A 16,266-nucleotide genomic window follows, 5' to 3' on the forward strand; every position below is an offset into this window, starting at 1 on the left:
TAATGATCTGATCTGCGGAGCAAAATTTTTTTAAACCACACGGCGCAGGCTAAAAACGCGTTAATCTACGGTAAAATTAGGAAAAAAGCCCGATTTTGATCTGGACTTTTCACTTCTTGCTGCTGGCTTGCCATTTGCCAAAAAAATATTCATCAGGCATAACCCCTACCATCTCACAATTGGATTTCTCAGCTGCTGACATGGGTCTTTTAGAGAACGCAGCTCGTATAGTCAAAAGGTCGAATGTGGGCCCTAAGGTGATCAGGGTTCTGCCCGGACTGTCAATTTTCTCTTGCTTGGCGGGAATAATATGGCTATGTGTGCTGCCTATGGCCGGCCAGTTTCGCGGTACTTATGTCTCTGAAAACGCTCTGCTGCCTCACCAGGCAAGCACGCACTTTCGCGAAAGTGAGTGGCACATTGTCCGAGGATTTAGGAGCGAGATTCGTGATTTCAAAGACTTACCGGAGCGTGAACGCAATGCTCGATTAATGGGGCTGTTTGACGAGATCGGGTTGAAATCCGCCAGCCACGATTGGCAAACGTCTACGACCGAGGGCAGCCAGAATGTTTACTCGATACTGCATGCTCCCCGTGGCTCGCATAATGAAGCAATCGTGCTCGTGGCTCCTTGGACCAATATGGATGGCGAATTCAATGACGGTGGGATGGCTCTTTTGGTGTCGCTGGCAAGATACCTCAAAAAATGGTCCATTTGGCATAAAAATCTGATCTTTGTTGTTCCTTCGAACCCCCACAGTGCCTTACGTGCTTGGGTTGGTGCATATCACACTAGCCTGAAGTATACCGCAGGTTCGGTAGAGGGTGCCGTTGTGCTAGATTTCGCAAGTACATCGGAACGTTTTGATCATGTGGAGGTATATTACGACGGGCTTAATGGTCAATTACCCAATTTAGATCTCATTAATACCCTGGTGAAAGTCGCTGACGCTGAGTATGTTCGGTGCGACCTCCCCGGATCTGGCCCGAGTTATCACTTGTATGGACAACGGTTGCAGACTATGGCGGCTGGTATTTTCCGCCAAATCGTCGCTGGTATCAAACCTGGTGCTGGGTGTGAAATGTTCAGTGGTTGGCGCATCGATGCTATCACGTTACGGGCAGTTGGCAGCGACGGCGAGACAGGGCATGATATCACAACTTTTGGCCGACTTGTCGAATCTGTCGTGCGCTCAATCAACAACCTGTTGGAGCATTTCCATCAGTCATTTTTCTTTTATTTGCTTTTGGGGCCCCGCTTTTTTGTGAGTATTGGCACTTATCTTCCTTGTGCTATGCTTGTTTCCAACTCGTTCCTTATCATGGCTATCCACATTTTTGCGTCCAAAAGACGATCCTTTTCCCGCGAAACAATTGGCTTGACGTCGATGACTCTGGGTGCCGTTGGTCTGGCTTCCCTTATGTTGTCTTCTTTCTTTGTTAACGCTATTTCTAGCACTACCTGGAGACTCGGTCTCTTTGCGGCTGCAACGAGTGGTTGTATATCTGCTCGCAAATTACTTGGAAACGATACCAAGCAGGCGATTTATGGTACGGCTCTCACGTTGTATGGATTCTCTCTGACTACATTATCCATGTTCAACTTCAGTCTGGCGTTCGGCCTGGGCTTTATAACCATCCCTCTTGCATGGTTGAGGCGGGTCAAGTTCGCTAGGTCGCTGATTATTTTATTGACATGCCCCGTGACTGTTCTCGGGATTGCTGCTTGGGTGATGGATATCCCTCTATTAGACCTCATCGACTCTTTAATCTACGCACACAAAGTGCTCAGCGTGTGGACTTGGCAGGTCATCACGCAGATTTGGCTACCCATGTGGTTTGTTGGAGTCATTATTTACTAGTTCTGTATACTACGTTAGATCGATAGCATCATCTTGCTCTGTAAGGTCAACAAATGTTTGACCTGGTGCGCTACTTGTAGTCCCAGGAAGACCAGCATCCTGAGCGGTTCGCTTTGAGGAAATTGGTGGTATTGAGTCTGCGGGGTCTAATAGCTCAGAATCAGCTTCTGACTGGTTTGGACGCAGGGGGATCTCCACTTGTTCAATATTGACAGGGCCTTCTGTAATGTAAATCTCTAAATTTACTCGTTCATCATCGTCATCGATCACAGTGACAAACTTATCATGTAGACTGAGCTCTTGGAGGGTTTTTTCAAGGTTGTCGTCATAGTCTGGATCTGCAAGCAGTCGATCGCTCAAAATGCTCACCTCAGAATAACCAAGCTTGAGCTTAAGAATATCCTCAATGAGCTGGTTAATCGTGAAATCAGCTGGGGCAGTCATTGTAGTCCTTGCTACTCCGCTCACCAAACACTCGGGGTTTGGTGCTGCTGGCTTCTCGCTCGTAAACACTCGATCGGCAGACCGCCAAATGTTGACAGACCTCAAATCAGCGTCAAGACCAGCCAGATATTTCATTGCTTCAATGACGCCTAGTCCGGAAACAATTGCATTGGTCGTGGCAATGGCAGGGATGATATTACCAGCGATCTCTTTAACAGCAAACTTGGATTTGAGCCCTAGTCCGAAAATACTCGAGCGAAGATTAGAAGCAGCGGCAACAAAGTCCAAAGTATCCTCATCGTCTTTATCGAACGAAATCTCTTTTTCCGCCTCTAGGCGAGACACGAGACGCTCCACGCTATCAGCTAACACCGAGAGACTCTCAGCGGTTGTCCACACCCTTTGATCTTGTGAGGCCAAAGTCTGACCATCTTTGGAGGAGTATTCAGGAACCTCCAGTGGCACGGGGGCTCGTCTATTCTCCCACATGGCATCCATCGATAGAAGACGTTTGATATCCTCCATAAAGATCTTATGCACAAGTTTGTTCATAAAATCAGGACTAGTTAAATTTTCACGTAAATCTCCAAGCTCGTTCTGTTCCTTACGGAGTTTTTCAAGCTCTTCACGGTTATCATCTGTTTCTGTTTCGTCGAATTGACTCTCGGCGGCTGGGGGTCCAAAAAGTAAGCTAAACAAAAAACTTTTAGCCCACACAATAGAATGAATGGGCAACGAAGGTGTACTTCGAATGGTACAAACAGCAAAGGACTTTGGAGCAGGATGTTCGCGACAATCGTAACACTCTGTTTTACCAGGAATAATAACTTGGCATTGACCGAGGAAGCCGGCAGTTCCGCAATCAAACAGGGGTGTGTTTGTGGCTACACACATTTTATTGACATGCTGCCGGGCCTGGGCATTATCCAGGGCATTAAATACCAGATCGAACGATTCAAACCATTTGACAGAGAACTTGGCATCCATAATATTGTCCTGGTAAGCCACGATATTCACATTGGGATTGAACTCCTTGGCCACATCTCTCGCAACAAGCGCTTTAGGTTTTTTAATGTGTTGCTGGCTGAACAGAAATTGCCGATTCAGATTGCTGAGATCAATTGTGTCCAAGTCCACAAGATGGATTTCCCCGAATCCGGCTACTACGAGTTCCTTGATTAGCTCGCATCCAATTCCACCAGCACCTACCAACAACACCTTCGAGGTACGTATACGCTTTACTGCATTTTCGCCCAGTAAAGTCCTCAACCCACGCTGTGTAGAGGACATGACTAGAAATGCTGACACAGGCAGGACAACGACGCGAAACGCTGACAAAAAACCGACCAACCTGCCACGAATGTCCAAATACTCTGTTATTTTACCAACGTACAACGAGCGGCAGAACCTGCCAATTCTTGTTTGGATGCTGGCCAAGATGTTCGAGGAGAACAAGCTTGAGTGGGAAGTCATTATTGTTGACGACGCCAGCCCCGATGGAACCCTGGACGTTGCCAAAAAGCTTGTACGTGTCTATGGCAAGGAACACATTATTCTTCGTCCCCGCACAGGCAAGCTTGGCTTGGGTACTGCTTATGTGCACGGTCTTGAGTCTGTAACCGGTGATTTTGTTATTATTATGGATGCGGATTTCAGCCACCACCCCGAGGCAATTCCCGAGTTTATTGCCAAACAAAAGACTGAGAGTTTCGATATTGTCACCGGTACCCGTTACAAGGGCAACGGCGGTGTGTACGGTTGGGATTTGAAACGTAAACTGGTTTCGCGTGGTGCGAACTTTTTGGCATCCACCCTCCTTCGTCCCCACGTCAGTGATCTTACAGGCAGTTTCCGTCTTTACAAGAAAGAGGTTCTGCAAAAGATCATTTCAGTTACTCAGTCCAAGGGCTACGTCTTCCAGATGGAAATGATGGTTCGTGCCCGCTCTCTGGGATTCACAATTGGCGAAGTGCCTATCTCTTTCGTTGACCGTGTTTACGGAGAAAGCAAATTGGGAGGTGACGAGATTGTTCAGTACCTTCGTGGTGTCTGGATGCTTTTCACTACAGTTTGAGCGCTACTAGCACTCGCTAGCATACACATTTTATTTACCAGCCAATCAAATTCTTCTTAAACCTAGTCTAGTGTCGGTTTGGCGCGCTGATGCCTTACCAGTTGCCTGCCCTTTCCCTGAAACCCAACGTTTTTTTTTTTGGCTGGCTACCGGCGGATCGGGAAAACGACACCCCTAACCCAGGATCATTTTCCCAAATATTTTTCTTAAGTGTCTTTTTATTCCCAGTTAACATCCTCACGATAATGCTTGCTCGTGGACAAATTGCTCGTGCTGCCGCTGTCGCGCGCCGCTCTTACGCTACCAAGGTTGCTTCCTTCACTGGCCAGAAAAATGATAAGGGCCATTACACGGTTCCCATCATCGAGGGTGACGGCATCGGCCCCGAGATCTCGGAGGCTGTCAAGGAGATTTACAGAGCCGCCAAGGTACCTATTGACTGGCTGCCTGTTGATGTCACTCCCCGTCTCATTAATGGCAAGACCTCTATTCCCTCCGAGACTATTGAGGCTATCAACAAGCACAAGATTGCTCTCAAGGGTCCCCTGGCTACTCCTGTTGGCAAGGGCCACGTCTCTCTCAATTTGACGCTGCGCCGCACTTTCAACCTGTTTGCTAATGTCCGTCCGTGCAAATCTATCAAGGGCTACAAAACTCCTTACGACAACGTCGACACCGTTTTGATTCGTGAGAACACCGAGGGTGAGTACTCTGGTATTGAGCACACCGTGGTTCCTGGCGTTGTCCAGTCCATCAAGCTCATCACCCGTGGTGCCTCGGAGCGCGTTTGCCGTTACGCCTTTGAGCATGCTCGCAACACCGGCAAGAGCAAGGTTCTTGTTGTCCACAAGGCTACCGTTATGAAGCTTGGTGACGGTTTGTTCTTGGAGGCTGCTCTCGCCGTCGCCAAGGACTACCCTGACATTTCCGTCCACACCGAGCTTATTGACAACACTTGTCTCAAGATGGTTACCGACCCCAGCCCTTACCAGGAGTACGTTATGGTCATGCCCAACCTTTACGGTGACATCATGTCCGATCTCTGCTCTGGTCTTATTGGTGGTCTTGGCTTGACTCCTTCCGGTAACATGGGTGTCGAGACCTCCATTTTCGAGGCCGTCCACGGCTCTGCCCCCGATATTGCTGGCAAGGGCGTCGCCAACCCTACCGCCCTTTTGCTGTCTTCTGTTATGATGCTGCAGCACATGGGTCTCAGCTCTCATGCTGATAAGATCGAGAACGCTGTTTTGACCACTCTTGCCTCTGGTCCTGAGAACATCACTCGCGATCTCCGCGGTAGTGCTTCTACCAAGCACTTCACTGAGCAGGTCATTTCGCGCTTGTAAACTTCACACATATGACTGCTTTACTTACCTGGAACAAGGCAAGCTATATAGATCATTTGTAACGTACTTTTACGAATCCTTTTTGTGCTAAAAAATTGTCTACAAAAACGTAAAGGCCTAACTAGTGCCACTTCTCAATAAAACGTTTGTGGAAGGCAACAAACTGATCGCTGATAATATCACCACCTGGAGCAAGGAACGTGGTACGGAAATGGAAGGTGTCCTTTTCCTGACCGAAACCAGATCCGGGAATAACACAAATACCTGTCTCGTTCAACAGGTCCATGCAGTACATCTCATCGGGTTGCATACCCCGCTTGGCAGCTTCCTCGACAGCACGAGCTGGCAGGGTGATGAAGGGATAGAGGTACATAGCACCTTGGGGAGGATAGCAACTGACACCCTCAACACCTTTGAATGCTTCGTATAAGTGCTGGGCACGTTCGCGGAGCGTCTCGCGTATGTGCGAAGTCTCCTTGGTGAACTCGTCGAAAGATTCGTCACCCTCCTTGGGTGGGTTCACCATGAGCTCAGTGAGAACCTGACCACTGACTACAGGGCACAGAGAGATACTGGCCATCTTGTAGATCTGATCCAAAACATCCTGGTGGAAGCCAACAAGTTCAAGGTAACCGCCGCGCTGACCACACTCTCCAATATAACCCTTGGAAGTGGAATGAACAGAAGCCAGCTGAATAGAATTGTATTTAGGATCTTGTGAAACAAGTCTCTGGCGAATCTTCTTGAATGAGTGGAACTTGCCCTCGAAAATGTTAGCCTGGTAAACCTCATCAGCCAACACAACAAGATCATGTTCGTGAGCAATTTTCAAAATATTCTCAATATCCTCATCTGGCATCACAGAGCCTGTGGGGTTACCGGGATTAATGACACAAAGCATGGTGGGCTTGATACCCTCGGCTGCCGCCTCATTTATGCGTCTCTCCAAATAATCGTGGTGAAGAGTCCAGTTGTCTTTTTCACTTAGATGATAATGGATAGCCACGGCACCCTCAAGAGACAGCGAAGCAGAGTACAAGGGATACTGGGGGATTGGGATCAAGACGCCGTTACCGGGGCGGGCAACAAGACGGATAAGATTCGCAACACCCGTGGAGGCGCCAGCAGTGAGGTAGATGCAGTCAGGATCCGCAGGGTAGCCATCGCGTTCCTCAATGAAGCGGGCCACGCTTTCGCGAATAACATCAACACCGTTTGATGCGGAGTAGGCGCCAACAGAACCGATGTGATCTAACAAGAACTTGGCGCGGCGAACAGCATCGGGCTTGATATAAGAAGGAGGAGACTCAATAAGCTTTGGATACTGTACAAGCGATAGGACTTGACGGTAGAAGGTGATAGGAGCCTGATCCAGCTGTTGGGGGTTTCCGATATTGGCGTTAATAACGTACTTGAACGGTAAAGAACCTGGGTCTTTGTGGAGCTGCTCGCGGAGCTGCTCAGCCCGGAGCGCTAGAGCACCTCGGACAGCGTATTGGGCGTCAACAACGTTGCGGTTAAGATCGTTTAGTCTGAGAGGCATGGATCTGGTAGGTTTGAGGATGACACAATCCGGGGGATCCCAGATAAGCTCTCTCGTGGGGCCCCAATTATGCATGCATCGATCCCAACTGAGCGGGGCGGGTAGGTACACGGGTTTTGCGCGGGGGCATTTGGAAAAAGCAGGGTTCAAATCACCACGAATGCAGAATTGGTGTAAAGTGAGACATTAAATAAGGCGATTGATGTATTGGTTAGCGAACACACGTGTTGCCGATTCTAGTGAATGGGCAGGTTTTTATTTAACTGGTATCAGTCCAATTTACAGGCACTAGCAAAAGTGTAACTATTTGGCTGTCGTTCGAGTCGAATGGCCGTATTTTCTCCGAGATTCCACTGTACGGTCTTTCAAAACTGCAGCGCGCTTCGGTAGCTGATCTAAAGCTCCAGCTTCGGTAATGTCGAGGATAGTCAGAGGCTAGTCAGACGAGTCCGAAATGTATGCGATTAATGCAGGATGAGCAATGCATACTTTAAGGATATTTCCTTATAGATGGCCGAGCAACAAAAAAATTGAATACACATACATACCTGCTGATTCTATCACTAAATCACAAGCTTATAGGAAAACCCCCCTGCGACCAAATCTGCCTTTAATCCCAGTGCGGTTAATAATCAACCAGTCCGTCTCGCTAACATTATGGCTGGCCTCAGTTTCGATCACTATAAACGCAACCAGCACTTGGCTGCTAAAGGCGTTGCTACTCAGAAGTTCACGTCCACGGGAACAACAATTGTCGGCTGTAAGTTTGACAAGGGTGTAATCATTGCTGCCGACACCCGCGCCACCGCCGGCATGATTGTGGCGGATAAAAATTGCGCCAAACTGCATCGCCTAGCGCCAACTATTTGGTGTGCCGGTGCCGGAACCGCCGCAGATAACGACAAAGTTACCGAGCTCGAGAGCTCCAATCTGGAATTGCACTCTCTTTGGACCGGTAGAGCTCCTCGGGTAGTGACCGCGCTCACTCACCTCAAGCAGCACCTATACAAATACCAGGGCCATATTGGCGCTCATCTTATCTTGGCAGGTACAGACCCTACTGGCGCCCATTTGTTTTCCATTCACGCTCACGGTTCCACCGATGTTGGTCCCTACATGTCGCTCGGCTCTGGTTCGCTAGCTGCGCTGGCCGTTTTGGAATCAAAATGGCACGACAGCCTCACCAAGGAGGAGGCATTGGCGCTGTGCGCTGAGGCTATTGAGGCTGGTATTTTTAACGATCTTGGCTCTGGTTCTAATGTCGATGTTTGTGTTATGGAAATCGGCGAGCCCGCCCGTTTGCAACGCGGCTTCCGCATGCCCAATCCAAAGTCCGTCAAATCAAGAAACTACAAGTTCGTGCGGGGCACAACTCCTTTCTTCGACCCTGAACCCCAAGATGCTATGGTCGTTGACGAGGTTGCCGCCTAGACATGAAAATAGATAAATTCTAAACTTCATTAATTAGTTGCTGCTTCCAGCGCCTTGCGAGTCCCTTCCACAATGGCAATATGTTCAATTTGATGCACACGTGCTGTGTACTCGTCCAGAGTCTCGTCTTTTCGCAAATCAATCTCCTTGACTACCAGGGGCTTACCCTCATCCACTGCGGCGATCACATAGTGGATCATGACACCACCCTTGGAAAGTTCGCCCTTTTGACCTGCTTCCCAGGCTCTATCAATAGCGTTGATACCAGGGAACGCACCGGGGAGAGCAGGATGGAGGTTGATGATGGAAACATTAGCCTTAGCCAACGGGTCGAGGAAGGACGGGGCCAAAATGAGCATCCACCCTGCACAAACAACCAGACTCGGCTTTAACTCAAGAACCTTCGTGGATAGATCTTTATTGAATTGCGAACGAGCTGCTTTACGCTCCCCTTTGGCTGTTTTGGGTAGATCGCCATAGTACGTCTGGAGGCTGTGGACAGATGTGGGAATTCCTGCCTTTTGAGCACGCTCAAGACCGTACGCAGTTGGTGAGCTTGAAACCACGTGCTTGATTGGCAGTTTGGCGTCGATTAAAGCTTGCAAATTCGAGCCAGAACCAGAGATAAGTACTAGGATAGACATGATATATTTTTTCCCAAAATGTTCGGTCTGACAAATTTGCTGTTACGACAGGCTTGGATTTTGTATTAATTAGCTGGATTTGTCGGTGTAGTCGTAGCCGTCTTTATCATTTATCTATATTGTTTTATGTTGTGAAAACAAAGAAATATCAAACATCGTACCGTCTCCAACTTAGTAACCTCGCTAATGTCAGTCGCGGCTAGCTGTGCTTCAAGAGCGGCACTTGAAGAGCTGCTGGCAAAGCTTCGCATGGAGCAGGATGAAGTCACAGATACATTGAAAATACTCAACACATCTGCAAAGGCCGAGGATAAGCTGGCTGATGTGCAGCGGGCTCGGGCTCGCTTGTCGTCAAGCTTGGATACCGCAGCGGAGCTCGGAACTGCAGCAGAAACAGCTGCCTATCTGTCGGAATCTGTTTCAAATCGTGTAAATTCTGTTTTGTTACTCTACAATCGGGCTCTGCAGGCTCGCACAATGGTCGACCAGACGATGGCCCTCAAACAGGCTATTGTAAGTATGTATGCCGCGATGGACCAGCGGGATTGGGAAAGAGCGGCGTCCGCAGCACGTATGGCATTTGATTTACCAGAAAGTGTGCGTACGGGTTCATTTGCTGCCAAAATGACGCCCACAATCGAACTGCCAGAAGCGCCAATGGTATCCTTGAATTCTGCGGCTCAAGACATGTGCGCACTTTTTGCCCGGGAGTTCAAAAAAGCTGCGGCAGAACGTAAAATGGACCAAGTCACTCGTTACTTGAAGTTGTTCCCTTTAATTGGCTACGATCAAGATGGACTGAGCAGGTACTCATGGTTTATTTCTGAGGTCATTTCGGGTCAAAGCCGATCTCTTCTGCTCTTGAGCTCTCATGACCCAGGATCAACGCCAGACACTAACCCGAAATTTTATGGCTTAGTATTCGCTCGATTGTTCGAAAACGTTGCCGTCATTCTAGCTCAGCATGCCCCTCTCATTGAGAGACATTATACCAAAGGCTCCGCCATGACCCAGATTGTAGAAAAAGTCCAAATTGAAATTGATACTCAGAGTGGTCTCATCATCGATACTTGGTGGGATGAACGTCGGCTGGATCGTGTTTTATCCGAAGTCAAGTCTTACAGCTACCCCGCCCTCGCTGCCCATTTGATCCAGACCAATCAAGATCAACCAGAGTCATTCGAGACGGCTGATTTGGCTACAGCGTCGCAAATACTAGCTGAACTCACCACAATGCTCAACAGATGGGCATTGTACAGAAGCTTCATTGAGGAGAGATGGCCTGAGGCACTTAAATCCATGTATCAAAGCGAGCTGGAGGAAAAGATCGACAGGCAACTACGCCCTGCGTTCGACGTTCTTGCTCTTTTCGTCTTTAGACGATCAGTTGAAAAGGCAGTCGACCTTGACGAACTACCGCCGGCTGGATCAGAGTATCATGATGAAGCTCCTCTTGTATCAACAATGATTGACGACGTGATGTACGTTTTGCGTACACTTCTAGAACAGATTGAAGATGCTGGAGACAAAAAAATTATTCAGAGCTCTTTGCCGTCCTTTAGACGTGTTCTAGAAGGCGACTACATGGGAACTATTCAGCGAAAGATTCGTGATTCTGCGCCATCACGGTTGTCTAGTGACACACAGAGCCCATTCTTGATTTATCTCAACGATCTTATTATCTCCAGCGAGTACATTGCAAAGATAGTGCGGTCTATCTTCAATCTTGATCAGGTTGCAGAAGCTCAAGCTCTCGTAGATGGTGTGACGAGCAAAGCGCAGGATATGCTCGACAGTGGGTGTCAAACATATTTTGCCGCTCAACTCTCGACTCAAATCCGTACTGCTTGCACCACCGCTTTCAAAGGCAGTTATATGCTTTCCCCTACTGATAACGAGTCCAACAAAGCAGTTGTGTTTGAGGGCCTTTGGAGAAAAACATTTGAACCTCTGCAAAAGCAGTTGAATCCTTCAGTATACAAAAAGATGGTATCCCTGTCTGCTGGCTTCACGGCTCGACTTCTAGAAAAGTACATCTGGCTACTTGATAAAAAAGTCAACGAAATGGGTGCCATTGCACTGGACCGCGACATCAGCCGCGTCCTTTCTGTGATCTCAGAATCTGATTACAATCTACGTGACAAGTTTGTCCGGGTATGTCAAATTGTAATGCTCATTGGTGATGAAGAAATTGAGACTGTTTTGACATCAGAGGAGGAGCATAATGCTAGGCACATAAGAGTTTAAGCATATATAATATTATAAAAATTTACAAACTTGTAGCAACAGTTGAGGTCTGAGCTTCACGCTCGATTTGCCACTGCGGTTTTGCAGCCGGATCCAATGCGATTCGCATGGTGTCGTCAATCTGGACAAAACGGGGATGGCCAAGTTGACACAACGGTCCATCAGGACAGAATCCTGTTAAATAATTGGGGCACATCACTCGCAGTAGGTGCCGCTTTTGACAGGTGGGGCCCTGCCTGCAGAAGCCTCGCTCATAAGCTGTACAAAGGGGAACTTTACTCTCTGGATCGACGTGCGCATAGGGACAGTCTGGAATTAATGGGCAGCTACCGGTCTTGACGTAAGTTGAGCACTCCGGTAGCTTTCTAATATTGTACTCGTGTAGAAATTCGCAATGGTCTCCCTTTTTACAGAGTCCCTTGAGCCAATGCCGGCAAACGACTTTGTTTGAATATGCTGGCAACGCATGCCTGTCTGGACAATACCGGCCTCTTGGACAGCTAGAAATAGCATAGAACCGACATATCGGCCGTTTGGGATCCAGTTTGTATCGATATTCTTCCTTCAGAAACGGATCGAAGGCAAACTTGCGACCATCCGTGGCGGGTCTCATACTAAGATCTCCAAGTTGACTAAGGCTTTTATCCTCCGGCGTGCGATTGTTGGACAGCATGGATCCGTATAGTTACGTGGCCGCGTCATATATACGAGGCCTCGTATTGCCTGTTGGTCAAATTAAGGATTTCACTTTTCAGCAGTATCTTGATCGCTTGAGGTCTGCTTCGGAAGTGCGCCTATTGGACGTGTCTCCCGGTACGTCAGCCGACCATCTGTTTTTCAACCCGCAAGGCTACCCCAATGGACGCCTATGTTTTGATTTTAGTACAGTTCCTATCGATCCAGAGATATCTGCCCTTTTCGATCTTGATCCGTGGCGGCAACAGTTGTTAGTCGTAGGAATCGCACAACATCGGCATGCTGATAAAGAGCAGTTACAGCAGAGCCTGGTGCTATTAAAGAAGCGCTATCCTGATGCTATTTATCGTAAGATTTTTGTTTTTGGTGTTCCAGATGACGCCAGTGCAGCAGATTATGATATTAAAGGTGTTACTACTATTGCCAGCTCCAGTTTTGCTTCATTGGAGAGAGCCATGGCCGATCTTGCCTCTGAGATTTTGTACGAAATGTCAGTTTATGCTATCAATCGGAAACTGGGATCGTTTAAAAGCCCTGCGTTGAAGGCGTTGGATCAGACGAACGTGTCGCTCGCTGCAGCCAAGGATTTCCGGGGCCATCATGCTCGTAAGTCTAGTTTGGGTCTCACTAAAGATGGAACTTTTTCCACAGGCCTCACTGAGCGTCTAAAATCTCGACAGCTCGGCCGAACTAAAAAGTTCATGGGCTCTTTTTATTTGATGGCGGGACGCCTACCGGACGCTCTCACCGAATTCGCTGAGGCGGCTCAAATTTTGAAACAGTCTTACGATCATTTATGGTTCGCATCCACTTTAGAACAAATTGGAGTTTGTTTGTTACTCCAGCAATTCAGCGAGGTTCCGGTTACAATCCCCAGTATCGCGAAAGTCACGGTTGACGCTGACTCGGCCGGTAAAACAGCCAAGCTAGCTGCTAAATCGGCTGCTGATGCTGCGGCAGCGGCAAAATTAGCTACCTCAAGGCTTGAAAGCCCGAGAAGAGGGGCGTCATCGCAAGATCATCTTGATAATGAAATGGTTGCCGAAGCTTTGCAGACAGGGCGCTCCGCTCTAGCCACTTTCCTTCCTCTATTGATGGACACAGTACTTCGTTTCTTCAATCGCTGCTCTCCGGAATCAGAAGAAATGGTTCCTCAGGTTGTTTACGTTGAGAGTTCACTGCGTTTTGCTAGTTTATTGACCGCCCTCAGGCTTGGCGGTGGTTGGAACTCTGCTTCTCTGTCTGCAATCGTACGAAACACCCCACAAGAAAAAAATTTTTCGCCGGTTGGTCCTTCGGTCATGACCATTGAGATCTGGTGTGCACATACTTTGAGTCCTTCACTCGAAGTTTTACCCATCGCTACGACGTGCAGGTTCATGTCTGCTTTGGCTAAACTCTACTGGCGTTTAGGGCTCAAAAGAAAGTGGTCATTTGTGATCCGACAGCTCATTCAAAGACTTGAAAACGAATTTCATGAAAATGATTCTGAAGCCACCACAGTTTTAAACGGTCTTCACCCGTCTTTTTTGAAGTACGTGCTGGACACAATAGTGGTTGTTTTTGACTGGAACACTTTGAAAATCGAGTTCCTTAGAAACTTTTACAAGCTTTGTAACAGACCAAATTACCGGTCGGTAGCAGTGAAAGCAGCTTGGCAGCTTCTGTCTTGCGGTGTAGAAGTGCTGTCAGCTTCTGAGCAAGCTCAATTATATCACTTGATTCGCAGTGAGCGTGATTCCGCTCCTGGTCAGTACTGGGACCCGCTACTTCTTCGCGATATCACGATCAAGCCTTCAAGCGGTGTTTTAAGCTCAACTACTACCAATGGTACTGCGAGTAACAGATCATCAATTGTTGGGCCTCCTGACATTATTTACAACCCATTTGAGTCTCAAAATAAGCTGGAAAAAATGGTTACAATTGTCGCTGGAGAACGTTGTATAATTAATGTCAGGCTACAAAACCCTTTCCAATTTCCTCTAGATATTTTTGAGCTTGCAGTTGTTGATGAGGAAGGTAATAAGGTCTGCTCTGTCGACCAAGCATTGACTCTCTCTCCCAATAGAGTGTCTACGATCCCAGTCACATTTGTGCCTCGCGAGGCAGGAGTTTTAACTGTAGGTGGCATTTACGCTCATGTCGGTGGTTGTTCTGGTGGGCTTTTCTGGCTCCGTGATCCTTTGGCAACATTATTTGTGAGCCGCCAAAAGCAAGAATTGGAAACCCCAGAGTGGCCCACACACACTATCAAAGCCCGTATCAACGAGGGTCGTCCAAGTCTCGTGCTGTGTGAAAACTCATTACCCAAAGGCTGGGCCATGTTGTTGGAAGGAGAAAGAATTCCATTCAAAGCTGAAGTTCAAAATGTATCGACAACCGATGCGCACATTGCTAGCTTTGGATTTACTGACTCGACAGTTGAGCCACTCAAGCAAGCTATAGCTGCGCCAGATGCCACTCGAGCTGACATTTATGAGTACGAGTACTTCCTACACAAACGCCGCGCCGTCGAACTGATTTCGCAAACGTCTAAAATTGCGAGTGGGGAAGTGGCCGAGTTTGAGTTCACATTATATGGAAAACGCGGTATCAATAGTGCTGCTGTGCTTTTAGACTACGGTGCTGGCGAGGATTATACGAGACGTCTTCGGATCCCTTTGAACATTACTGTTTTCCCTTCAGTTGAGTTAGAACGTGTGGATGTTCTTGCCGTGGGATTGCCCGGTGATGAGCCAGAATTGACCATTGTTCTTGACCTTCGTAATGCTTGGCGTGAGAGTTTCGAAGTCACGTTATGGACGAAAGATTCGAGCGATAATGAAGTTGCATCAGTGACCCAAACCATTGACTCACAAAAGAGCTCACGGTTTTTACTTCCTTTAAAATGGAACGGCGTCTCTGCGGAGAAGCTTGCACAGCCCATCCCTTCACTATCCTCTCGTCAATTTGTGGTCGATTCTAAAACGACCCAAGAGCAAATTCAATCTTTCTGGCTTCGTGAGGAACTTCTCAAATACATTGGAGGTACCTGGCGCCTTTCAGCGGATGGAGAACTAAGAAGCGGTCAAGTCGAGCTCCGTGGACTGCAACTATCCAAAAAAATGGTTGCTGTACTTCGCACCGAGCCTCTGGTTATTCAGATGGAAGTTACGACTCCGGCTCCGCTGACTATAGAGTCTCGAGCAGTCATTCGCACCAAAATTGTAAACAAGACCTCCAAAAAAAAGTACGGAATGCTACGATTTATTCCAAACGACACACATAATATCTTGTGGGCCGGAAATCTTCAGCAACCGGTCTCAATTGAACCGGAATCCGAGCAGAGTGTAGACTTGGAGTTTTTACCACTGGCCTGGGGAAGCTACGAGTGGACTGCTATCTACGACGTTATCGGGGGTGGGCAGGCGCTACTGAAAACACCGCTTTTGTTGGAGGTACCATCTATTAAATAAATGGTGTACGTAGAGGATTCCAGTTTAGGCATTCATAGCTGCGACCAGGAAGGCTGCTCCGAAGCCAACTTTGAAACTTGGATCGTCAATTGCGATGCCATCTTGAATTTTGTTCACGGACCATCGATAGATTTGATTAGTCCAGGGGGTCAAATCGACATGGCCCTGGTATTGCAAGAACTCAACTGTCAAAACACTGCCCACTACCAGCGCAACCAGGACGCGACTAATCTTGCCAAAAAGATAACCTGCAACCATGCCACCAAACGAACCGTAGCTCAACTGGTGGTAGTCTAGCTTACCATTGAACCGGGCCAACCCCCTCCCGGTGTTAGTTACGCCGAGACGGTGGACAGGCTGGATATCTGGGGTAGAATAGACAACATCATTCAGAATTTTAGTACGGGTCTGGGCATACATTGAGGTGCCAATTGCGCCTCCCAGAGTGATTGGAACCCAGGTAGCCAAGCGAAACATTGAGTATTATGGAAGTTGGGGTGGAGGAATGAGTTGGACCAACGAAA

The 16,266-nt window shown here is 48.0% G+C and overlaps 11 protein-coding genes across 11 annotated transcripts; 6 read left to right on the plus strand and 5 right to left on the minus strand.

Moving 5' to 3' along the window:
• Nucleotides 1-329: 329 nt before the first annotated feature.
• On the plus strand, nucleotides 330-1,862 carry B9G98_02588 (GPI transamidase component GAA1; the record flags this gene model as incomplete). The annotated part of the gene is made up of 1 exon (XM_024809145.1): nucleotides 330-1,862. One exon carries the CDS (start codon nucleotides 330-332, stop codon nucleotides 1,860-1,862), a length of 1,533 nt encoding a protein of 510 aa, XP_024664913.1.
• Nucleotides 1,863-1,871: 9 nt separating this feature from the next.
• On the minus strand, nucleotides 1,872-3,596 carry B9G98_02589 (Ubiquitin-activating enzyme E1-like; the record flags this gene model as incomplete). Its single annotated transcript, XM_024809146.1, has 1 exon — nucleotides 1,872-3,596. The coding sequence occupies one exon, from the start codon at nucleotides 3,594-3,596 to the stop codon at nucleotides 1,872-1,874; it is 1,725 nt and encodes a 574-aa protein (XP_024664914.1).
• A 70-nt stretch (nucleotides 3,597-3,666) lies between these two features.
• Nucleotides 3,667-4,380, plus strand: B9G98_02590 (Dolichol-phosphate mannosyltransferase subunit 1; the record flags this gene model as incomplete). Its single annotated transcript, XM_024809147.1, has 1 exon — nucleotides 3,667-4,380. One exon carries the CDS (start codon nucleotides 3,667-3,669, stop codon nucleotides 4,378-4,380), a length of 714 nt encoding a protein of 237 aa, XP_024664915.1.
• A 245-nt stretch (nucleotides 4,381-4,625) lies between these two features.
• Nucleotides 4,626-5,726, plus strand: B9G98_02591 (Isocitrate dehydrogenase [NAD] subunit 2, mitochondrial; the record flags this gene model as incomplete). The annotated part of the gene is made up of 1 exon (XM_024809148.1): nucleotides 4,626-5,726. The coding sequence occupies one exon, from the start codon at nucleotides 4,626-4,628 to the stop codon at nucleotides 5,724-5,726; it is 1,101 nt and encodes a 366-aa protein (XP_024664916.1).
• A 121-nt stretch (nucleotides 5,727-5,847) lies between these two features.
• Nucleotides 5,848-7,269, minus strand: B9G98_02592 (putative alanine aminotransferase, mitochondrial; the record flags this gene model as incomplete). The annotated part of the gene is made up of 1 exon (XM_024809149.1): nucleotides 5,848-7,269. The coding sequence occupies one exon, from the start codon at nucleotides 7,267-7,269 to the stop codon at nucleotides 5,848-5,850; it is 1,422 nt and encodes a 473-aa protein (XP_024664917.1).
• Nucleotides 7,270-7,926: 657 nt separating this feature from the next.
• Nucleotides 7,927-8,700, plus strand: B9G98_02593 (Proteasome subunit beta type-2; the record flags this gene model as incomplete). Its single annotated transcript, XM_024809150.1, has 1 exon — nucleotides 7,927-8,700. One exon carries the CDS (start codon nucleotides 7,927-7,929, stop codon nucleotides 8,698-8,700), a length of 774 nt encoding a protein of 257 aa, XP_024664918.1.
• Nucleotides 8,701-8,729: 29 nt separating this feature from the next.
• On the minus strand, nucleotides 8,730-9,344 carry B9G98_02594 (Phosphoribosylglycinamide formyltransferase; the record flags this gene model as incomplete). The annotated part of the gene is made up of 1 exon (XM_024809151.1): nucleotides 8,730-9,344. The coding sequence occupies one exon, from the start codon at nucleotides 9,342-9,344 to the stop codon at nucleotides 8,730-8,732; it is 615 nt and encodes a 204-aa protein (XP_024664919.1).
• Nucleotides 9,345-9,388: 44 nt separating this feature from the next.
• Nucleotides 9,389-11,591, plus strand: B9G98_02595 (Conserved oligomeric Golgi complex subunit 4; the record flags this gene model as incomplete). Its single annotated transcript, XM_024809152.1, has 1 exon — nucleotides 9,389-11,591. The coding sequence occupies exon 1, from the start codon at nucleotides 9,531-9,533 to the stop codon at nucleotides 11,589-11,591; it is 2,061 nt and encodes a 686-aa protein (XP_024664920.1). The 5' UTR covers nucleotides 9,389-9,530.
• A 22-nt stretch (nucleotides 11,592-11,613) lies between these two features.
• On the minus strand, nucleotides 11,614-12,204 carry B9G98_02596 (mRNA 3'-end-processing protein YTH1; the record flags this gene model as incomplete). The annotated part of the gene is made up of 1 exon (XM_024809153.1): nucleotides 11,614-12,204. One exon carries the CDS (start codon nucleotides 12,202-12,204, stop codon nucleotides 11,614-11,616), a length of 591 nt encoding a protein of 196 aa, XP_024664921.1.
• A 58-nt stretch (nucleotides 12,205-12,262) lies between these two features.
• On the plus strand, nucleotides 12,263-15,742 carry B9G98_02597 (hypothetical protein; the record flags this gene model as incomplete). Its single annotated transcript, XM_024809154.1, has 1 exon — nucleotides 12,263-15,742. The coding sequence occupies one exon, from the start codon at nucleotides 12,263-12,265 to the stop codon at nucleotides 15,740-15,742; it is 3,480 nt and encodes a 1,159-aa protein (XP_024664922.1).
• Nucleotides 15,743-15,766: 24 nt separating this feature from the next.
• Nucleotides 15,767-16,219, minus strand: B9G98_02598 (hypothetical protein; the record flags this gene model as incomplete). Its single annotated transcript, XM_024809155.1, has 1 exon — nucleotides 15,767-16,219. One exon carries the CDS (start codon nucleotides 16,217-16,219, stop codon nucleotides 15,767-15,769), a length of 453 nt encoding a protein of 150 aa, XP_024664923.1.
• Between the last annotated feature and the right edge of the window lie 47 nt (nucleotides 16,220-16,266).

This window comes from Wickerhamiella sorbophila (genome assembly GCF_002251995.1).
Source record: "Wickerhamiella sorbophila strain DS02 chromosome Unknown contig3, whole genome shotgun sequence".
Lineage (NCBI taxonomy): Eukaryota > Fungi > Ascomycota > Dipodascomycetes > Dipodascales > Trichomonascaceae > Wickerhamiella > Wickerhamiella sorbophila.